A 25,540-nucleotide genomic window follows, 5' to 3' on the forward strand; every position below is an offset into this window, starting at 1 on the left:
CACATCTGGATTATTTTATAACTCCTTAAAATATTAAGTATAAAAACTTACCTTTTTCGAAAACAATCAACGCGTGTAAAAAAAACTCTCGGGATGCGTGCACGTACCTAAACAACACGATAACAATTGACCGATAACGTCGAAGACTCTGCAGAACTGAAAGTCATATCTCAAGGTGGCCCACTCTCCTCTACAAATTTAATAATTTTGAACGATACGCGCAGATATTTTCATGGTCATAACCCTTTAGAAAATTCACAAGCTCTACTCACATTTACTGATCCATGTAGTGTCCAGGTATCCCCGTGGTTTTTTATAATAAGCTTCGTTGTACTTCTTATTATTGTTCTCACCTTTTCTATACGTTTTTTATTTTTACATAGTCAATCATCCCTAGTAATGTTAGAGTATTTATTTATCTATAAATGTTTTCAGACGTGATGGTTTTGAACGACATCATTGAACAAGCAGCTGGTAGACAAAGCGGTGCAAGTGATCATGGAGGTAAGTGTATTCAATTTCTGTAACATGAACACTCCCACAGAATACTCCCACACCATCGCAATTTGCTTAAATTAGTACTAATTCCTTGTAACGCACTGATTGAATTCTTTATGTGTTGTTTTGAATAAAAGACTAATACCTATTTATATTTACTACAATTTATACTTAATGGAGGAAAATTTACAAGTGTTTCATACTTTAGGTAAATAACATTGAATTATCTAACAATATTTGGCACAACCCCTGTTGTATTGGAGCACCAAATTTGGTAGAGTTTTATAGAATCATTATAGCAATGGACACATTTTTTATCTTTTTGCTCGTACGATAATTTATAATGCAGTCGTATAAGAAAACAAAGACGTAAATCTCGTAATGGGAGATAATTAGTTATAAAATCGTATAAATGATTATTTTGGCATGTTAAACCTTGGCTTTAAATTTCATAGAACCTTTATATTCCAGGCGGTATATGTTTTAAGTTAGGTGTGAAGCATATAATGGCAGTATTTTGCATAAATCGCTTCAAAATATCGATACAAATGATAATTCCACTATGTGTGAGTCGTAAAATGAGGGCTTAACTTTTTATTAAACAAAATATAACAAAAATTCCATATTTTTCCTCCATTTTTCGAATATATCTCAAGAATTATAAGATTTACAATAATTTTGTATCAGACATAAAAATTTTGTAATTAAATTCTACATAAAAAAAATGCTAGTTTCAAATCTTAAGAATTATTAATATTATTGAAAAATACTAAAAAACACACAAAGACAGTTAAAAAAGTGTTTTATTTGTTATTTTCCAGACTTAACTCAAACTTAAGACCTTCATGTTTATTATTATTATTAGTACTATTATTACATAACAAATAAGGGCAGAGGAGCAAGCTCCTATTATGCCCAAAAAGCAAAAAAAATATCCTTATAAAACTAATACCAATTATAAAGTTAAGTAAAGTTAAACAATTAAGTACATCATACAAAAATTGTGAAACAATAAATAAATAATGTGGTCAGAAAATAACACAATCCCATAAATAAAATAAGGCGTTATCGAGTTTATTTTTTAAGATGTTAACACTAGTTGCCGATATGGTGTCTTGATCCAAATTGTTCCAGATATTAAAGATTCTATTTGAGTAAAAGAGCAGCACCGGTACGAGCACAAAACAGGCCATTTTCCCATGTAAATATCCATAAGAAATTCTAAGGTCCGTTCTGGTCATTGTTTGAGCTTTTCATTGTGGAGGCGCGACGACTCGTCCGATCGTGATGTGTGAGGTATCGTCGGAAAGGGGAGAAAGTAGCGAATACATTAACACAAAAAACAAAGATGGCGGCATTGTTAAAAGGACACTAAGCTTATAACGTCTAAACGACTCAACGTACAAAAACGTGCAAGGTATCGATGGAAAGGGGAGGTGGTAACGAATAAGTTAAGATAAAAATCAAACGCTAAGACTTTGCAAAAAGAGCCCTATACCGTATCTCTGTTATTGTTAGATAACTATGTCTAACAAGTTAAATGAAAGAGGAGAGGATATTGAATACGTTAACATAAAAAACAAAGACAAGGACATTGCCAAAACGGCACTATATTATATCTCCGTTTCTATTGGTCCGATCTTTGCGAATGAGGGCTCGTTGAAAAAAGGAGGAGATATCGAATATGTTATCACAAAAAACAAAGACAAAGACATTTTCAAAACGGTACTATATCAGATCTTTGTTGCTATTGATCGGATTTTAGCATAATAGACTTTGAAGAAAAGGAGATTAGTCACTGAGGCTAACATAGAGACAAAGAAACATGGCAACATTTCCAAAATACAGCACTGAGGCTAACAGAGAAACAAACAGACATGATAACATTACCAAAACGGTGCTATATTATATCTTTGTATATCATATCTGCAAGAAGAAGGATATAATTAGGTCGACGAGCCATGTATAGTCTATCTTCCTAGTTAGGTCTTACACGGCCGTATGTCAGTCTTGTGGCGTTACGCTGAACATTTTCAAGTAGGATTTTATTGCGACTGAGATCTGTATTCCACACTGGCCCAGCAAACTCAAGAATAGGCCTAACGTATATTGAGTAAAGTTTACTAACAGAGGTTAGAGGTATACGTGTAAAACATTTACGTATCAAAAACAGTTTCGAATTTGCACGTTTACACACCGACACTATGTGATCAATTTAAGTTACTATTAATTATCACTCCGAGATCGTTGTGGGAGGTTACCGAGGTTAAGGGATGTTCATTAATAAAGTACGGCAGTGATGGGTTAATTTTGCCTATATGTAAAACAACACGTTTTTCAATGTTAAGCGGAAGTAACCATTCTGAGGACCATTTGAATATTGCATCAAGATCATGTTGAAAAACATGTTGGTTAATAGTTGGATTCACATATAATTTCGTGTCATCAGTGTAATGGAAACCTTACTGGATACAATAAGCAGAAGATCACTAATGTAGACACAAAAAAGTAGCGGTCAAAGTACTGATTCTTGTGGGACTTCACTCTTGACTGGCTTATCTACTTAGTGATCTTCCCCAACACGAACCCTGAAGTATCTGTCGGATAGAAAATCTTGAATCCAAATGTTTAACCTCACGTGGATACCATAGTGATTCAATTTTGCTAGTAATCGACGTTTTGGAACACGGTCGAAAGCTTTGAAGAAGTCTAAGTAGACTACATCGACAGGATTCCGATTGTTTAAAGATAATGACCAATCATTTACACAATGAAGTAAGTTTGTGAACATTTAACGACCTTTGATAAAGCTAAGCTGTTGGTGAGGGATGACATTTTCTCAAAGAAGAAACTCAGACATAGCTTCCGAAATAATCGATTCCATGACCTTGCCGACAATAGGAACAAGGCTGATTGGACGAAAATTATTATTATTGCAATCAAGTGTATTTCATTTCTTGAATATAGGAGTAACCCAAGCCAAGATTAAGCGGATTTTAATTTTTTCAAAATGTGTTTAAAATCCTGAATGTTTTTTTATATGTAAAGAAATTTTGAAGTATCTGGGAGTTTTAGCTTTTGAAATGCATAATATTGAAAATTATTGTGTTCTTTCTCATAATATGAAGGTGCGTGGTCAAGTTAAGGTCGAAGAGCAGCTGACCGACCAAGTGAAGATCATGCGAGGAGTAAGGTAAGGCTGTCTGCTCTCGCCGACTCTTTTCAATATATACTCTTAGGAAATTTTTACTAAAGCCCTCACAAACCTAGAGATGGGAATCTGAGTGAACGGTGAATACATCAATAATATCCGCTACGCCGATGACACTGTGTTACCAGCAACCAGCCTAAATGATCTACAAGCCTTACTAGACCGACTGAGAACTGTGAGCGTAACATACGGACTAAACCTTAATATTAAGGAAACTAAATTCAAGGTTGTCAGCCGTTCAAATTTAGATCCCGGGGCACTAATGGCAGGTAGCGAAGAGATCCAGAGAGTCGGCAGATTCACTTAAACAATTATTCTGGAACCAAAAGTTCTTAATATATATGCGAAAAAAGGATGAAAAATATCGAATTATTTTAATTTCTTTCATATTTTGTTTAATAAAAAGTTACCCCCACATTTTACAACTAACGCAGCAAAACTGCAATTATATGCTTCACACCCAAACAATCGTTATTCTAAACAGATAGCGTCTGGTCTATTAGTAAAAAGTATCACAGGGCAAAGATAACTAAAATCGTTTTTTTTGTAACTCATATTTATTTAAATGGTATTTAACATTATTACAAAAGTTGTGAGCATAAAAATCGCTAAGCCAATTTATAAAAGGCCAAACCAAGTTTCATACGGTTTTTATCTTATTATATTTCATTTCGAGTTGACTGCATTTCTGACTGGACTATTGTTGTTAGTTCTAGTGTGTTCAAGTCCCCTGTCAGGAACCTTGAAACATGATTTTGAGTAAGGAAAATGGTAACATTTGTTGTGTCCGTTTGCTTCGCATATGCAATAGATCCATGTATTTATTTATCTTCCATTTAGTACACACTAGTACCTCCTTCAAGTATATAATTAGGAGGCCAACATTTCAGTTAGTATCATCGACCGTGGGCGACACATTGAGTAAACGTAATTTAAACATTTACGTACGTTATCTTATTTTATTAAATATTTGACTTACCGCTAACGTTATTTTTAAGTTTAGCTTCTTGTTCAAATGATCCTGATCCTAATACTGGATCAATGGATATCAATAGAAAATAATATTGTATAGAGAACAAACCAAAATAATTATTTATAAAAAAAACAAGAATGGATACACTGATAAAAGCCGGAAACAGAAATTACAAGTGAAAGCTATACAGGGTGACATGATGAACTTTACACACTCCTACCTCGTGTGAAGGCTCGTAGTGATTTCAACGGTAAGTTCGATGTGTTTCATATTTTGGTTAAATTTTAGACTATTCCACATAATCAACTGATTTATTCAAACTAGAAAAAAATCAGGTCCCGCTTTAAAAAATAAGTTCGTTTTGTTCATAAGAAAAGTTGCACCCTGTATACTTTTTTTGAAATCTCTGATAAGAATTTTATAAATTAGACAAATAGGCAATTAACCTGTCATTGTTTGCGTGGTGAGCGCAGCGCTCAGTTGGAATTATTATTAAGGCTACAAAAGTATTCAGAAAACGACCAGCATTCAGTGTAATCTCTAAAGTCTGCTTTAGACTATAACATAAAATGATATAAGAAAATGGTATAACGAAAACTTACATGAAATGATTGTGTACAATATTAATACAAGAAGTTTTGTGTATTACATTGTCACATTTTGGTATCAAAATATGTTATGTGATTCTGCGCATTACATGCTAAAAAAGTCCTTTTTTAAAATTATTATGTTGGTGTACATGTACTGTTAACCTCAATGTTCTTATTCTTCTTTTTGTTATTGTAACGTAACCTCATTTTCTCCAACATTTAACCCAGTTTTTTACCCACGTAAATACCTAGTTAGTTTTACCCACGTTTTACCTTTGCTTTAAAAAAGACATACATATTTATGATGGATAAGAAAATTCTCCTATTATCTGCTGCTTCCATTGGAACATTTCTTTTAATTCAGACAAGCAAGAAAAAACGAATGCGCATGCGTGTGTACTAACAATTATTGGTATCAAAATAGGACGTGCTCTAATTTCTATAACATTTTTTGTTAACAGATTTTGTTTTCTGTTTTACATTATGACAAAACTTAGTATACCATTTTCTTATATCATTTTATAGTCTAAAACAGACTTAATGCTAGTATGTACGAGGCACTTACGTGTAAAAACATTGGCGGCAAGCATAAATACCCCACCACTAAATATTTATTTCTTGTCCGCTCATAATCTGAGCAGCTGAGCGGCGCGAGCAGGATTTTTTGTTGTATTTTAGTCGTGCTGTTTAGTTTAGTCAATTTTTTGTGTTTTAGTTAGAGGTTTTAATGCGTAGATATAATTGTCCTATCTGCGATTTTATTATGGATCTATTCCAAGAGAAACAACTTTTGGCGTGGTTAGATGAAATTGAAGCAGAGGAGAATGAAAATAAACCTGATTTACAAGATGAAGAAGACAGTGGTATAGACCAATGTGAAAATTTAGGTCATAATACAGACTACGAATTGTTAGCAGATTCTGATGACAATGATGTTGCTTCTGTTTGTCGTAAAGGTAATCCAGTTTATCTTGGAAAAGATGGTATAACAAAATAGGCTGATTGGATGCTGGAAATTGTTTTTCTCTGGCGAAATGATAAACGAAATTGTGCAACATACCAATACGTATTTAGTAAAAATGCGCAACCAGTTTTCTCGTGAAAGGGATGCAATATGTACCAATAGTGATAAAATTAGAGCAATATTTGGTTTATAGTACATAGCTGGTACTTTCAAAGTTTCTCATAGAAATCTGGACGATCTTTGGGATACAAATGGAACAGCTCCTGAATTTTTTTTTGGGATAGTTATCTCAAAGAAGCGATTCTATATCCTCCTTCGTACACTACGTTTTGATGATGTTCAGTCCAGAGCAGAACGACGAAAGCATGACAAACTTGCACCTGTTAGAAAGGTTTTCGATGAGTTTTTGGAAAAGTGCATGGCTTGTTATACAGTTGGAATGAATTGCTGCATTGACGAGATGCTTGAAGGTTTTCGAGGAAAATGTAGCTTTCTGCAATATATATCTAGTAAGCCGGCAAAATATGGGATAAAAATGTTCGCACTTGTTGATTCGCGACCTTTTTATGCCGCCAAGTTGGAAATATATGCTGGAAAGCAGCCAGAAGGCTCCTTTAAGATAGATAATAGTCGTAGTAGTATGGTTAAACGTATGATAGAACCAATTGCCCCTACTGGACGCAACGTCCCTTCCACTAGCTACTGACTTACTACATAATTACAGGATAACTCTAGTAGGAACCCTGAGAAAGAATAAGCTACAAATTCCTCTTCTTTTTGTAGCTACAAAAGGAAGACCACTAACCACCAGCAATTTTTGGTTATGGTAAATACTGTCTTTTGTTCCCAAGAAAAACAAAAATGTTCTGATGTTATCTACGTTTTATGATGATGACACAATTGCTGAAGAAACGGGTGAAAACTTAAGCCAGGTTTAAAACTTTCAAACAGGTTATAACCTTCTACAATACGACAAAGGGTGCAGTCGATGGTCACTTACAGTCTTTTTTTCAATAATGGATGATGCAGGAATAAATAGTCAGGTAATTTATTATAGCAATACTAATACTAAATTAGAACGCCGTAAATATCCAAGAGTAATTAGTACAGATCTCATCAAACCCCACCGATAAGTCGTGCATTAATAAAAACATTGCCAATATTATTACGACTTCAAATAAGAGGCCAAGCAGGTTTTCCTGATGAAGAAACTTCAGTAGCAACTACAGAAACTAAAGATAGAGTCAAATGTTTTTACTCTCCTCGAAGTAAAAATAGAAAAACCACTTCAAGATGTACAGATTGTTCAAAACGTATTTGTGGTGAACATATAATTACAATATGTCAAATATGCCACAATAAATGTTATGAAAGTGTTTACATTTCTTTTATGGTATACAATTTTTTCATTTTATTAATAAAAAGTACATACATTTATGTTATTTATCACTAATAGAATTTTTAAAGAGCAACCGACTAAGTTTCGTTAATTATTGAATATCCTAATATAATATAGTTAAATGAGAAGAAAATGGCGACTGAGCGCAGTGAACGTAGGCGAACAATCGCCTCATTTCCTGATGCGCGAACAATGACAGGATAAAATGCCATATTTATTTTTTTCCTCACACAATTACTTAATTTTTAATTAAAAAGTTAGATTTGACTATGAATTAACATGTTAGCAAAGTGAACCATCGATATAAAAAATGTAATCGTGTGAGGAAAAAATAAATATGGGATTCAAATTTTCTATTTGACTAATTTATAAAATTTAGTGGAGTTTTCAAAAATCGTATATAGGGTGAAATTTTTGCTATTAACAAAACAAACTAATTTTTTACAACGCGACCTAATATTTTTTTAGTTTTAATAAATCAGTTGATTAGGTGTAACGTTTGGCCAAAATATGAGACATATCGAACTTACCGTTCAAAAGTTATGATGAATAAAAGTTTCAGTCAAAATTCACAACTCACCCTGTATATTTTTAGACAATGGGAGCAGAGACTTTCTAATGGTCAATTGTTATTCCCCATAGGCGCCTCCATACCAGGTAGGAGTATGTGCAGTTCCTCATGAATCACCCTGTATAAAAAGTTAACACGATAAGATATAGAATTACGTCCGATAAAATATAATAGTTATATGAGGTGGTAAATAAGTTTTGGCCCATGGCAATAGTGTTATATAAACGTCAAATCTGACTTTATCGTCGTTAATGGTTTCATTAGAGAGTTATTAAGTGAGAGAAGAGAGTTATCAAGTAAAATTTTATCGTTCCGTTATGTTGACACGTAAACGCTATTTTTTTACGGTATAAGTTTTATCGGATATGTAATTTTAGAGTTATCAAATGGTCGAATTGGTGCTTCACGTTAATAGTTGGCAGCTGTCAGTCAAATGTCGTATGTGACAGCAAAATAATTAATTTTTTTTTGTTTTATGTTTTCTTTCATCCGAGATATATATTTTGTCTGGTTTTGGGTTTCAAATTTGTTCTACAGAAATATGGAAGACATCTTAGAACAAATAATATTAGTTGAAGCAAATAAAGAAGTTATAGATTTAATACTAAACCATATTCTAAATGATAACATACAAAATAAACATTATGTGTTCAATTTTAAAAGCTTAGGGCCTGAAGAAGCCAAACAGTATTTTAAGTTTGAAAAACAGGACATTCCAAGGTTGCACAATTATTAGGGATACCAGATACAATCGAAAGGAACTACAAGTTTAAATAACTAACATATTACATATTGTAGGACTAGCATACCCTAATAGACTTAGTGATTTAAAAACCATATTTGCCTTTTTGTCTTTTTCACTATTTCCGTGTTCTTTATTGATAATGCAAATGCACAGAAATAAAAGTACAGAACAGGAACTTCAATGTCCCAGTCCCGAGCCTTGACGAACTGGTGTGATTCGCTGCTAACGTTACCGTATATCAAACCCACTATCCGACGTACGGTAACGGAGCCCGTAAACGTTAAAATCATTTACGTTATTCAATTTTCATACTGCGCATGCTCCAATGCTAAAATAATGTTACCGTATTCTCACTCTCTCACTTGATAACTCTCTGGAGTGAGAATACGGTAACGTTATTTTAGCAATGGAGCAAGCGTAGTATGAAAATTGAATAACATAATTGATTTTAACGTTTACGAGCTCCGTTACCGTATGGATAGCGGGTTTGATATACAGTAACGTTAGCAGCGAATCACACCAGTTCGTCAAGACTCGGGACTGGGACATTGAAGTTCCTGTTCTGTAATTTTATTTCTGTGCATTAGTTAACAAGCGTTTTGTGTTTTTTTGGTCACATTATATTGCTTAATATACCTACTGTGGTTTAGCATCTGCAGGACAAATTAAACATTTTATTATATTTATTTCATTATATTTATCAATTATGAACACAGAAGTAGTAAAGAAGACAAAAGGGCAAATATGGTTTTTAAATCACTAAATTAGGGTATGCTAGACGACGCAATAAAATGCACAGTCCGTCGAGTCCTACAATATGCAATATGTTAGTTGTTTAAAGTTGTAGTTCCTTTCGATTGTATCTGGTACCCCCAATAATTGTGCAAGCCTTGGAATGTCCTATTTGTTAGAATATCCAACATAAAAAGTGGATGTTGTTCTATATGAAGTGACATTGTTGACAGTGCAATGAGTAATGTCATATAATAGGTCATAAACTACTGTCAGTCAAGTTTTGTATTGTTCTGTATGTAAGAAGGAATAAAGTATAATTGTTGATGGCCAGACGTTTATTGGTGCATACTTCCTAAAGTACATATTTCCTTGTCTCTTGATGTCTTCAAACTAGAAGGAGGACTTCACCTAACTTAAATTATAACAGGTTTTGGGCCCAGTCCACGTGTGAACTGTGAACAAGTTAGGTTCGTACTTCATTCAGTTTTGTTTGTTGTTATTGTCGGTGAATAAAATATGGCGACCAGCAATAACGATTATAAAATTCAAGTTGACAAACTCGAGGGCCCTGAAGACTGGGCAAAGTGGAAATGGCACGTTTCGATGTTATTACGTTCGTATGCACTTGAAGACATTGTAAACGGTATGTGTAAGTGTCCTGAGGTTAGTGAAGATTCAACTTCAGCGGAAATACAGAAGCATCAGCAATGGTTAAAAGACGATGCGAAAGCGGCAAGTTTGTTAGCAGGTACGCTAGGAAAAACTGTTGCCGAGCTCGTGTTGACGTGTACTTACGCTAGCGAAATATGGGACAAATTGCGTGCGAGATTTGAACGTAGCAGTACGCAACGGTTAAACATGTTAATTGAAGCCTTTTTTAGAGTCCAACGTGATGAAAAAGAAGATATTAGTACACATGTTGCGAAGTTGCAGAAACTGTTTGTAGATTTAAATGATGAACTGCAGAAGCATGATGAAAATGTTTTATCCGAAAGAATGTTAAATGGTCGGATCTTATCAACTTTGGGTAAAGACTTTGATAATTTTAAAGATTTGTGGGACTCGATACCATCAATGAATCAAACTTTGAATTTACTGATTGAGAAATTGTGTACCATTGAATTACGTGACCAAAGTACTGTAGAATCTTTTGCGTTTGTTGCACACAATATCCCGACAGAAAAATACAATCAGAACCAAAATATGAAGTCAAAGAAAAATGTACATCGTGCAAAAGAAAAATTTCCATGTCATAAATGCAAGAAATTAGGCCATTGGGCGAAAGAGTGTCCGTTGAAAAAATCAGTTGAGAATTTAGGTAAGAATAAAAGTAATGATACTACTTTTTTGTCTGTTGTTTTAAGTGCCTCATCTAACAATTGTATTGAAGCTGGAAAATGGTATTGTGACAGTGGAGCCACAAATCATATCACTACAGATAAGCAATATTTCTCATCTTATACAGAATTTGCTGAACCAGAAAGTATATCACTTGGTAAGAAAGATGTATGTATGTTAGCCCATGGACAAGGAACAGTGAAAATTCAAATGCATCTGAATAATAAATGGAAAGGTGCTGACTTGAAGAATGTTTTTTATGTTCCTGAAGCAAGTGCTCATTTGTTTTCTGTGAAAGCTGCTGCACAAAGGGGTTTTATTACAGTACTTGATGGAAAAGGTGTAAATATATATGATAAAAACACTTGTGAATCTGTAATGACTGGGTACTTCAAAAATGGCCTGTATGCACTTGATATACGTGTTATGAAACCAACAAATCCCGTTCAAGTAAACTTAGCAAAGTCAACAGATATGTTGCAAGTGTACCATGAAAGATTTGGTCATCAGCATAAGCAACACGTAAAGAAGGTATTGAAGAAAATGAATATAAACATTGATGGGTGCAAAGAAAGCTTTTGCGATGGATGTGCAATTGGAAAAATGCATAGATTGCCATTCAAATCTAGGATCAATCGACCACAAGTCATTGGTGAGCAGATCCATGCAGATGTGAATGGGCCCATGTCTATAGAATCACTGGGAAAAGCACGTTATTACGTATGTTTTAAAGATGACTTTAGTAAGTTTCGGAAAGTTTTCTTTATAAAACATAAAAGTGAGGTATGTACTTTCTTAGAACAATTTTTAAATGAAGCTAGTACAAATGGTCATGTAGTAAAGCAACTGAGATGCGATGGAGGGAGAGAGTTTGACAATAAGAAGGTATCTGAACTTCTTGCGAAGAGAGGTATAGAGCATTGTATCACTCCACCCTATACACCTCAGCAGAATGTTGTTGCTGAAAGGGAAAACCGCACCATTGTAGAGTGCGCACGTTCCATGTTAAACACATGTAAGTTGTCCAAACAATTGTGGGCAGAAGCATGCAATACTGCAGTGTACATTCTGAATCGCACAGGAAAGTCATCAATTGAAAGTAAAAGTCCCTATGAATTGTGGTATGGAAAGCCAATTGGAAGCTTGAAACATTTAAGAATATTTGGCACTGAATGTTATGTTCACATTAACAAGAATCTTCGCAGTACATTTGATGACAAGGCGATACATGGTTATTTAGTTGGTTATGTGAATGACAGGGATGGTTTTAGGATATGGATTCCATCTGAAAGAAGAATCGTATCGAGTCACGACGTACGATTTAAACCTGAGGTTATATGCAATTTGCGAATTGTTGAAGTTGAAGCCAAATCAGTGAACCAACATCAGTCGGAATGTTTTAGTGTGAATGAAAACTCCGAAGAAGTAAAAAGTGGTATATGTGAAATTGTGGAATCTGAGAATATAAAAAGTGTAGAAGAAAGTGCGAGTGAAAATCAAGAAGTGAATAGTAGTAGCTAACAATGATATTCAATTAAAATATATGTCGACGAATGAAATGGTGGCTGATATGTTGACCAAGTCGTTAAATTCAAAGAAATTGCAGTTAATCTGTAAGAATTTGAATTTAAAATAATGTTTATTTAAGGTCTATTATTTAGCTTATCTACTTTTCATGTTAAGGGAGAGTGTTAGAATATCCAACATAAAAAGTGGATGTTGTTCTATATGAAGTGACATTGTTGACAGTGCAATGAGTAATGTCATATAATAGGTCATAAACTACTGTCAGTCAAGTTTTGTATTGTTCTGTATGTAAGAAGGAATAAAGTATAATTGTTGATGGCCAGACGTTTATTGGTGCATACTTCCTAAAGTACATATTTCCTTGTCTCTTGATGTCTTCAAACTAGAAGGAGGACTTCACCTAACTTAAATTATAACACTATTTTTCAAATCGAAATTACTGTGTGGCTTGCTCAGGCTATAAGCTATCAAAATTTAACACAGAATGTACTTTTTGTATGTTATCATTTTTTAAATTTTGATTTAGTATTCAATCTTCTATAACTTCGTCATTTGCTTCAACTAACATTGCTTATTCTCCAAGATATCTTCCATATTTCTGTAGAAAAAATTTGAAACCCAAAATGTACAAAACCAGAAAAAATATATATCTTGGGTGAAAGAAAACATAAAACAAAAAAAAATTAATTATTTTGCTGTCACATACGATATTTGACTGACAGCTGCCAACTACTATTAACGTGAAGCACCAATTCGACCATTTGTTTACGTGTCAAAATAACGGAAGGATAAAATTTTACTTGATAACTCTCTATTGTATACATCATGAGACTGTTGCATCATGTAAATGTTACTTAGGTAGTTTACAGTAGCTCGAAAAAATCATCTTTAGGTACTAAAAGATGGACTAAATCAATTCAATATGGTTCTAACAATGTTTTTTGTGGCATTTATATAATGAACACTTTGTTTAATTGGAATTAACAAAAATTTTAAATATTTATTGTTGCATGTAGCGTATGGTTACATGCAACATTAGTATAATATGATATAGTATACTTACAAATACTCGTAGTAGACTAAATATCAATATCGATGCTCAAAACAATTTTAATTGAAAATACGTTTTATTTGACGTTTCAATCTCCACTTCAGAAATTTTTGTCAAAATACAAAACAAATTATTTCATTTTGTGACTAAAACAAAAAGTTCTTCCAATTATTTAATTGTATCTGCCTCATTCGTAATGCAATTCAGACATACATTAGAATATAATAGAAATATGATTTATTGTTACTGATGATTGTGGACAAAGCTTACAAAAAGAAAATACCAATAACAATTACAATTTACCAAAATTACATAAATCGTCAATATCACAAAATCAAAGATAATAAAATAAACAATCCATTACAAAATTTAAATAAATTGAAGATTGTATAATAAAATCTCACGAAATAATAAGTTGAAGTTGCTGTATATAATACCCAAATATAAATAAACAAATACTTTAATTACTTGTACATAAAGGTACTGTAATTTCTTACTTATTCATTGAGAAACTCTTCTACTGAATAATAAGTTTAAATTTCTAGTGGAGTTCTGGAAACAGTTTCTAAAATATATAAAGAGGAAAACGTTAAAATTCCGTGATTTTTGAAGTAGATTTTGCAATGTGTTGTTCTTCTGAGGCCAAACAGATACCGTATTGCTCTGTTTTATAATTTAAAAATAACATCAGATTGAACAGCAGTACTAGAACCCAAAAAAAAACATATCGAAGATGAGACTCGAACAAAAAAAATATGTTATTTTGGAAGATGCTAAATTGATTTCCTTCGAAACAGATCTTATTGTATAGCAGTCTGAGGCTGTCTTATTTAGTAAATCGATAAAAAGGAACCATTTAAGGTTGCTGTCTACAAAAATACCCAGAAATTTTACAGAATCAATGATACTGTACGATCTGGCGGTTATTAACAAGCAAGGGTTGAAGACCTCCCTTGTAGTATAATGCTACTGTCTTGTCCATGTTAAAAGAGAGTAAATTAGAGTCTGACTCGGTTTTTATTGTAGGTAGATCAGAAGTTATAGTTGCATAAAGGGTTGCATTATTAGAATTGCTCCAGGTGATACTGTTACCATCCACTACTTTTTACTTTGGTACTTTTGCATCGATTTTTAGATCATAAAAATAAGGAAAAATAGAGGACCCAATTTTGAACCTTGTGGTACTCCACATACAATGATTTTGTAACTAGAGTCAGTATCATTTTTTCTAACTGGTTGTTTCATATTCCCCAAGTAAGGCCACTTGATCCACTGGATCCGGAAAGTTGCGAAATCACTTTATCCGAATTCGGTCGAAAACGGACGAAAGATTTAAACACGTGCCTAGGAGAGGAGCGCGTCCACTGGGCCCGTACCGTTCGTACGTTTTCGTCTGAATTCGGACGATGCCGGATAAGATCTCAGCTTGTTGGGATCGAATTGCGAAATAGTGCAAAACTTTTATGTGAGATTGATACAATGGACTGTAAATGGTTAATTTTGCTCATACTGGAGAAAAAATATCTATGGGATCAACGTGAATAGATGCGAAGGTACCAGATGCGAAATGTACAAAAACAGTTCTGGAAAAAGATTTTTACTAAAATGAAATTTCCAGATACGTGAAGAAGGCTAAGAATGTATTGGAATGTGTCCTTTTTCATTCGACAATAGTGAGAAGTGGTGGTCATCGTCGACTTGGAGATCGTACCACAAATGAGCCAATTCTCCAAACTCTTTTCTTTTTGCGTAAATAGGATTTACCCACACTTTTCTTCTTCGTCTATATTGCCTGACACGTTGATGAATCAAAGGAGATTGTTCCAAAAAGAAAAATTCTTCATCAGAATCAGAAAGACTGTTCCATAGAGACATCATCACACCATAGAGTTCGGACGAATACTGAGGCAATAGACGATCGGTGTTCGCACAATTTCGTTATAACGGTATTCGTCCGGCTAAAATAATTCGAGGTTTCTGGTACCACAGAACACGTTGTAGTAAAAATTTCGTTTTGGAGAGATAGCAGATTAGTAATTTCAGTGACATCCCCTTGATTTTTGCAGGTTAATAATTCTTTTCGAAGTGAGAAATCTAGAAGAAATTTTAGATGAGATTGTTCGTAGATCTTTAGTCTTAGTGGGAAGTCCTTCGGAAGCTAAAAAGAGTGGCGCTGAGAAGTTTTAATTATTTAAGACCTTTATGACTCGATAAAATACCAAGTATTTTTCATCCAAGTTTTGAGTCTGAAAAGAGAATTTAATGAACCCGATTTTATACCAAAAATTCTCCTTGCAACTCTTGCAAACGGTACTGATATCTTAGAAACTATCGAAGTTAATCAGGCTAGATCCTATCAGAGTGATCTTTCTATAAGAAAAGGTTAGTGTCCACTATTATACATTACTAACAATTTACTTCTTAAAAATTCGTTTAAATACGATTAATACTCCAGTCGCCACTGAACCTCTAAAAATCATACGAACAAGCTGAATTTTGCTGAAAATATCAGATTTTGGACTTTAAAAAGATGCAAAAAGTTTGCCACTCGTTCCCTTGGTTATCCCCCTAAAATTCCCTGGTAGGGGGAAAACGAACGAATCTATTTACCAAGAATCTGTGCCCCTTAGAAAAAAAAACATTTTAAATAAGAAATATAGCTGAGACCATTTTGAACAAAAATGTGTCTTAGCTCTTTTTCTGTAGAATGAAGCGTTCTCAAAGAAACAATGCTCGAAGCGATCGGTGATTTTGAATGTCAGTTCAAAGGGTTTTAAGGGGAATCTCGGGGTAGAAGTGGCAAACTGTTTGCAACTTTTTTGGGGTCCCAGAATTTGACAGTTTCAATACAATTCAGCTTATTCGTCTCGATTTTAGAGATAATATTTTTGACGATTGGTCTATAATAAAACTTGTGATTATAAAATGTTCTAATAGTTAAATATAAAAGCGTAATAAAAGAGTAGTTTAATGGCACTTTTCTAAGAACAATTGAAAAACAAAGTACTACTATAATTCATATAATAAAATAAATAAGATAACGTAATATATATATATATATATATATATATATATATATATATATATATATAAAGTTTTCGGTGAGCTATACGAATGATTGATTTGCCAACGGTCTTCATATTCTCATTACTTTGAGCTAAATTGTAATTGTAGCATGTTGGTCGTGAAAACCACTTTCTAGATTTGTGAAGTGCTTCATATTTGTTCTTAACCGAACAGCAAAGACTAAAGCAATTTTCGATGGTGTTAAAAATCATTCTGCAGTAATGCACACCATGGCAAATTTAAAGAAACGGAGTTGAATTCGCATTTTTTGTCGTGTAAGAACAGAATAAATTCAAATGATTTTTTATTTAGAAAAAAAAAAACAGCCGTACCCACCATAATGGTTATTAGCGGGACTACAGCATACAAAATTAGATTTTATAAAATATTCGTATAGATTTAAATAAATACAGGGTGTCCCATAATTAATTGGACGTTAGCTAATGGGTGATAGCTGATATCAAAATGAAGCGTTTGAGCTCAAATTGCTTAGGCAAAATGTTGCTAGTTTTTGTTCTACGAAAACTAAGTTCTACTAGAAAACTAAGGTAAAACTAATATCATTTTCATATTAATCATACTAAATAATAGCAAGATACCAAATTTCACTTAAATCAATTAAATATTTTTCAATATATCCTTAAAATTAATATAAAAAAATATTAATAAATCACCCTGTAGAACAAACACTAGCAACATTTTGCCTAAGCAATTTGAGCTCAAACGCTGTATTTTGATGTCAGCTATCACCAATTAGCTAATGTCCAATTAATTATGAACCACCCTGTATTATCAGTCGATAAATTGGAACCCAAGAAATTGTTTGCTTTGTTAGATATGTTAAACACGATACGATACTTCTCAAAACAAGGACATTCAATTAAAAAATGGTTAACAGTAACTTTTAGATTGTATGTTTCACATATAGGGAGGTCACTTTTAAAATTGTGAATGAGTCTCGTGTGTTAAATTCATAACTGAGTTATCACCAATTGTTATCAAAACTTTATTCTTAACATGCGCTTTTGAATTACTTGCGGTATTTGGACACTCTACTTTATTATTATTTTTTTTTTTTTTTCATCGGATATGAGATATCCTGTATTTCAGACAAAAATTTAACGTGTACTGCTTGGCAGTTTGGTTGCCTTCGGCGCCAATGGGAGATGGTATCTATATAAATTTGATTCGTCTACAATTTTCTTTGCACCTGTGACTGATTACAATAAACCATTTGAACGAAAACAGCACGCTAAGATGATGCAAATAATTCTAAAAGAAGCACGAATTAACAAGATAGATCTGAGAATAATTGGAAACCTCTACTGGAAATACGTAAAAATTATGCGCAAAGTGAGTGAAGGCTGTTGATCAACAAAGACTGGATAGCAAACTGATGAATATAACTGAAACATCAACAGTAGAGGAGGTATTTAAAAACGTAGTCGTTAGCGTTAAAAAAGCTGCAGAAGAAGCACTCGGCTCTAACACTCAAAGACAAAGTGAAAAACTATGGTGGAACAAAGAAATAGAAGCACTCGTAGAAGAGAAAAAGCAAGCGTGTATCAGATGGCTGAGCAGTAAACAACAAAAAGATAGAGATGAATACCTGGAACTCAAAAGAATAACAAGAAGAACAACAGTAAAAGCAAAAAGAGAAATGTGGGATAAGAAGTGCCAGGAAATTAATGCCTAATGGGCCAATGGGCCTAATTAATATCCACACAAAAATGGGAAAAGTACTATGGGGAACTACTGACAGAAAATAGGGACGAATACTCAACTCAATCACCAACAGAGGTTAATATTGAAGGAGAAGATATAACAATACAAGTGACAGAAATTAGAAAAGCTGAAAAACGGTAGGTCTCCAGGACCAGGGGATATCCCAGCCGAACTAATAAAATGCGTATCACAAAAATTATTTGAAATCGTCACTTGGTGCATAAATCAATTTATAAATAATTCTCCCGTACCCGACCAGTGGAAAATTGCTTATATTTCATCGATCCATAAGAAAGGAGATAAGCTTAAATGTGAAAACTATAGAGGGATATCAGTCACTAGTACATTCAGCCGTTTGTATGGACAAATAATTAGAGACCGCATTGAGAAGGAATACAAAGACCAAGAGGAAGAAGAACAATCCGGTTTTCGAACAGGAAGAAGATGTACTAATAATATCTTCTGCCTCAAACATCTAATAGAAAAAAAATCAAGAAACCCACCTCATGTTTATTGACTTGCAGAAGGCGTACGATACAGTTCCTGTAAACAAACTCTGGAACGTGTTACGACAGACGAATATTAGTGTCACCTTAATAAAAACTTTAAGAAATTTGTATGAAGGGTCAACATCACAAATAAAAAATGGAAACAGACTATCGCAAAGCTTCCTGGTTAATAAAGGTCTACATCAGGGGTGTATCACCGGCCTTGTTTAAAATATATGTTGCAAAAGCATTGAAAGGATGGAAACGAAAATGCAGAGGCATGGGCGTAGACCTTGGAGAGGTTTACTTATATACATTGCAGTTTGCTGATGACCTGGTTATTATAGCAAACGATAAAGATGATCTGGAGTACATGGCAAGGAAATTACAAGAAGAATATAGAAAGTGGGGACTAGAAATTAATACAGAAAAAACAAAATACCTACCAATAGGTACCGAACTATCGAACATCACATTAGAAAATAACGAAATCATCATACCCTGCGACCATTACACATGCCTAGGAATCGTTTTTGAAACAACGGGGAAAGATGATGAAAAAATAAAGAGAAGAATAACTCAATCCAGAAAAACAATAGGTTATCTAAACAGCGTATTGTGCAGTCATGAAATAGGAAAAAGAAGAAAACACAATATCTACGAATCTCTTATTAAAAGCAGTCCATTATACGGAGCGGAAACTTGGCGAATAACCGAAAACAACAGAAGAAAACTGGAGGCAGTAGAAATGGACGCTTTTAGAAGATCAGTAGGAGTGTCACGCAGAGAAAGAATACGTAATGATGAGATAAGACAGCGAATGGGGGTAGACGGCTCTCTAGCAACAGACATAGAAAGAAAACAGTTGATATGGTACGGACACGTCCAGAGGATGGATAACTTAAGACTTTCAAAAATAATTATGCAATGGATACCACCAAACCGCAGAAAGAGAGGAAGACCCAAGAAATCTTGGAGAGAGGAGACCTTAGAGAGGGCCAATGGGATGATAGAGTGTCATGGAAATTACATGGCATCGGACAACGTCGCAAGACGTTTTAAAACCGATTGATATATATGAGTGAAGGCTGTATTTTGTCTCCTCTAATTTTCAGTCATCAAAGACACTAAAAGAGACGAAACGTAAGTGCTGCCCTAACGCAGTGGCCCATAAAAAAACTAAGCGAAAATAGCAAAGAACTAATAGATAAAATAAGACAGCTGATGGAAAATACGACTTCAATTACACAGCAGTGAAAAAATTAAATAAAGATATACACCGATAAATCCGAAAAGTCGTAAGAGAAAACAATACAAGAGAAATAACTAAAATGATTCAAGACAACAAGTTTAAATGTTTTGAGGCGAAAACCATGTACAAAATAAGAAACAGATATGGAAATATTACTACAGATAGAACCGAAATAATCGAGGTTGTCGAATCCTGTTATCGCGAAATTTATGAGAGCGACGAAAGACAAGATCAGCGCCTGCCCAAAATTACAAACTAGGGATCAGAATTAATGCCATAAGCAGTCAAAACGGCACTTTTAGAAACGAAAAATAAAAAATCCCCTGGCGCTATGACGGAGTAGTGACCGAGGCGATTAAACTAATTCGAAATAAAATTATCCAGGATTTGGCCAAATGTTTCACCGATTGCATCTACCAAGGAAAAAGCCTTTTCAATGAAACAATGCAGTTATTGTTTTATTACACAAGAAAGAAAAAATAACAGATCTTAAAAACAACTGACCTATCAGTGTGCTCTCACACATATATATTTTTTTTACAAAAATTGTCAAAAGAAGACTGAAAGTTATGTTATACTTCTATCAGCTTATAAGATCAAGCTGGATATAGATCGGGATACACCACTAGCAACCACTAACTAGTGATAATGAACCTGATAGAAAAGTCTTCAGAATACAACAAACCATTGGCATTGATATTTGAGGACTACAAGAAAGTATTCAATACTATAAACCAGTAGAAAATGTTAAAAGCATTAACAGAATGCCGAATAGACCATCACTACACCAACATAATGAAATATGTCTACCAAAATCATCTAGCGTAAAGCTGTCTGAACAAGAAACCAATCAATTCTATCGACATCGTCTCTCCAAATCTATTCACGGCGCTGTTAAAACATACTTGTAAAAAGGCAGATCTGAACGAGTTTAGTATCAACATAAATGGAGAAATGCTTCATTTGAGATTCGCAGATGACATTGCCCTTATAGCCGATCGTATGAATAATGCAATAATATTGTTGTAATAATTATGTAATGCTGCCTTGGAGGTTTAGACTAAAGGTTAACATGAACAAGACGAAAATAATGTCTAACCTGGTGCTAAATGGAAATATTGCTGTTGATGGAAGGGATATTGTACAGACTGCATCGTAGGTTGGGACACTTAGGACAATAAATTCTGTTGGGTAGAGATAACCAGACATGTGAGCTTCCACGTTGCATAGGATTAGCCTTGATAGCGTTTGGTAAATTAAACTATGTATTTAAATCGGATGCCCATATACGTCATAAGAAAAATCTTTGACCGATGTCTGTTACCTGTACTCACTTATGGAGCGAAAACACTCGCAAAAAAGTATTGCGTGACCTAAAACGAAGAAATTCGTCGTAGAACAAAAACAATAGACACTATGGAAACAATCGCTTCGCTAAAATGGAATTGGGAATGGAATTACGTTGCCAAATTATCATACAACCGATAGTCAAAACCAAGTAAGGCCAAGACAAGAAGCACAACGGAGCAGAAGCCTGAAGTGTTTTAGCAGTAACTGGATGTAAGCTGCACAAGACAGATACAGACGGAAAGAGCTGAGGGAGACCAACGTCCAGCAGTAGAGGTGTACAGGTTGATTATGCAGAATCTTCAGTCTCCACTCTGAAAAAATATTTAGCGACGTTTTCCACGAAACTGAAAAAGGCATAAACGGGTACCGTTCAAAGTACACTAACATAGATGACGTCAAAAATAAAAAGGATCCTTACGAATAGCCTGTTTAAAAATAAAAATTGATGTGTTTTAGGATTTTTCCTTAAAGTCGCCGGTTTACGAAATAACGAGTTTATTCCTTTCATTTGCACCATACCGTATAGATAGTGTAAGGTAGTCGTGAAACACCCTATACATTTGTTAGTGAATGTTTTATTAAATAAAGATTTGATTATGTTTGAAGCTATTAACGTTTCTATGGAAAATCGGCGGTGATGTAGTGATGGTTCCTAGCTGTCACGATATAAATTTTCTGTATGTGATGTTCGGTATATTTTACGGAGGAGCAGCACATTGAAAATCCGAGTTATGAAGAAGTAGTTCAAATAATAAAGAAACTAAAAAACAGTAAAGCGTCAGGAACCTACGGAGTTTCGGCAAAATTGTTGAAATATGGAGAACCCGAACTCTGGGGAAGAATCCATTACCTGATAAAGTTGGTATGGACCAAGGAGCAAGTGCCGGAAGAATGGCAGTTGGTCTTATACAGCCAATATATAAAAAAGGATATAATAGAAAATTCCAGAATTACAGATCAATTACATTGCTAAATGTAATATACAAAATCCTTTCTGGCTACACTTTCTTATCTACACTAGATTATCAGAAGAACACTCCGAAAATATAATTGGTGACTATCAAAATAGATTCAGACCAAATAGAGCCACTACAGACAACATATTCATACTTAGAACAATACAAGAGAAAGCTTATGAATACGGCATAGAACTATATAATATGTATATAGACTTTAAACAAGCTTTTGATAGTGCGATCTAGGTATACCAAAAAAATATATCAGCCTCATAAAAATGACGTCGCAGGGTTCAAAAGCCGCAGTTAAAGTAGATGGAGAACTGTCTCCCCTGTTTGACATCAACATGAGGGTGAGACAGGGAGACGCACTTTCAACCATGCTGTTCAACTTAGTTCTTGAAGCACTCATCAGAAAAACCAATATAACCGGCCATATAAACCCCAAAACAGTACAAATTACTGCATATGCAGACGATGTCGCCATTATTAGTAGAAGCAAGACACGACTAATGGAAAAGTTCAAGAAAATTGATCCTAAAGAACAAAAAATGGGGCTTAAAATAAACAAAACAAAAACTAAGTACATAACCATCAAAAGAACACCTGAGAATGAAAATAATATAGCAATAGACAACTATATTATTGAACGTGTGGATGCCTTCACATATCTGGGCACAGAAATCAATCAATCAAATAATGCACGTATTTCCAGTGGAAATCGTACATACTATGCTAATAAAAGATTGATGACATCGAAATTATTAAACAAAAGAACCAAAATGACTATCTGCAGAACTTTAATTAGACCCGTAGTAACCTATGGTTGTAAAACCTGGATAATGACGAATAAAGAAAAAAGCCCAACTCAGGACATTCGAGAGAAAGATACTGAGAAAAGTATATGGCCCGGTGCAAGATGAAGACGGCACATGGAGAATCAGGAGAAACGACGAGGTTAATGAACTGAATGAAGGTTGTGACATTGTAAGATTTGTGAAAAGTCAAAGACTGTCATAGCTGGGACATGTTCAGCGACAAGAAGACATGAAAACGACAAAGATGATGTTACAGTGGAAGCCGGTAGAAAGGCAGAAAAAAGGAAGGCCCAGGTCGAGATGGTTGGCTGGCATGGAAGACGACCTGAAAACCATAAATATAAGACAATGGAGGAGAAGGGCCCAAAAGAGATATGAATGGAAGGACATAGCCAGACAGGCAAAGACCCATCCAGGGTTATGATGCCAAAAGAAGAAAAAGAAGTTGTTAGATACCTGTATCAAAGAGTGTCACGCAAAAGGCTTTTTATTTGCTAATTTCTCTGGTCTAATAGTGTTTAGCTGTTTTAACTATACGCTGATGCAGACGAGTAAGTAATTGATCCATAATCAATTTTTGATTGTAAATAAAGTGTTATAAATTATTAGCAGAGTAGAGCAATCTGAACCTCAGTATCTATTTGACAATGTGCTCTTTACATTTAATTTTGTATTGCAATATAATGTTAACTGCCTTACGCGTTTTTGTTTTCAAGTAAGTTGTTTATCACATCACATAGAATTGAATGATAGAGGAGAACTAAAGAATTTGAGATTGAAATTGTTACAAATATAACATAAATATAACTTACTTTGTTTATACACTGACTTGGACTTTGACATTAAGTAACCTGACAGTAGTATATACATCATATCAAAATAATATTCAGAAATAGATGACTATCTTTATACCCAACACAAATAGCAAATATTAGATATTGATTTTATTTCACAAAATTTAACTCCATTTCTTCCAATATGTCGTTGTGTTAATTTTCAACGTGAAAATATACTAGCCATTCATAACTTAGCGTAGAAATGGTGTAAAGACAAAACCATCTCTATAATCATACGCTTACTGCAAGTACGAGTTCAACTTAACCACCGGTTAAGAACGGCTAAAGCACTATCCCGTAACGCACAAAACCTCTTTCCCAAAAAGAGTGTGTCAACTTCACGTATACTAATCCTTCGTATAGTTTCTGTTTATTATTTCTCAGCCCAAAATGATGATGAAGAAGAGGAACCAACAGTCAAAGAGCGATTATTAGCCTTTTCTATGAGAGTCATTGATATTTTTTGCGTGTGGGATTGTTGTGGTCCATGGTTGGTGTTTCAGAAGTTTGTAGCTCTGATCGTCTTTGATCCCTTCGTTGAATTATTTATTACTCTCTGCATCGTAGTCAACACCCTCTTCATGGCCTTAGATCATCACGACATGGATCGAAATCTCGAGAAGGCTCTCAAAAGTGGTAACTATGTAAGTACAACTTTTTTCTATACTAACAATGAAATATTATATAAATGTATAAAAGATTAAGTGATGGATTCGACCGTTACTTGATGGAAGTTCATTTTATAAAGCAATAAAATACTGAAAACTTTTGTTTTCAACACTCCCACCACATGTAATATAATTTATTATCATTACAGCTGTTTCGGTAGAGTGCCTTTCTCAAGTGAGCTATTTTTGATATGCGTCTAACACTTTATAGTCTTTAACTGAATATTTTGAGAAGGGGAGTACTGTTTGTGTCAAATTGCTCATTCAAATTTATGTATTTTTCATAGATTTTAATAAAATGATAGCTTACGTCCTTTATTTTGAATATGAAATTGGTTATTAAAAGAATGATTATAATCTAGAAGGTAGAAACATTACACAAATTTATCTGACTGGTCAAAAAAAATATTATAATATAATTATGTTACATTATATTATGTTATACAAATGTATACACACATTAAAAGTTTAGTACATTAAAAATTACATTAAAAAAAATACATTACAAGACATACATTAAATATCTAAAAATTATTCAATACTGTAAAAAGCATGGCTAAGTAGAAATGTTTTTAGATTTTGTTCAAAGCATTTAATAATGCCAAGATGCATCTTACGTGTCACCGACATGTCATTGAAATTAATTAAAATATTTGATCCCAATGTAGCTAGGAGCATACTGTGCGACTCCCAGTCGGGAAAAAGGCTGATGTATGTTATCCCTTAGACTTGTGTTATGTGGATGTAGATTAGCGTTTCTAAGGAATGTTTGTTCATGT

The 25,540-nt window shown here is 33.9% G+C and overlaps 1 protein-coding gene across 1 annotated transcript in view; it reads left to right on the forward strand.

The window, feature by feature from the left end:
* Positions 1-25,540, forward strand: part of para (sodium voltage-gated channel paralytic) — a 454,557-nt gene that overhangs the window by 370,139 nt on the left and 58,878 nt on the right. Inside the window, exons 16-17 of the mRNA XM_072545653.1 lie at positions 436-504; positions 24,457-24,737. Coding sequence (XP_072401754.1) covers positions 436-504; positions 24,457-24,737 — 350 coding nt within the window. The remainder of the gene's footprint in view (positions 1-435; positions 505-24,456; positions 24,738-25,540) is intronic.

This window comes from Diabrotica undecimpunctata, chromosome 10, assembly GCF_040954645.1.
Source record: "Diabrotica undecimpunctata isolate CICGRU chromosome 10, icDiaUnde3, whole genome shotgun sequence".
Lineage (NCBI taxonomy): Eukaryota > Metazoa > Arthropoda > Insecta > Coleoptera > Chrysomelidae > Diabrotica > Diabrotica undecimpunctata.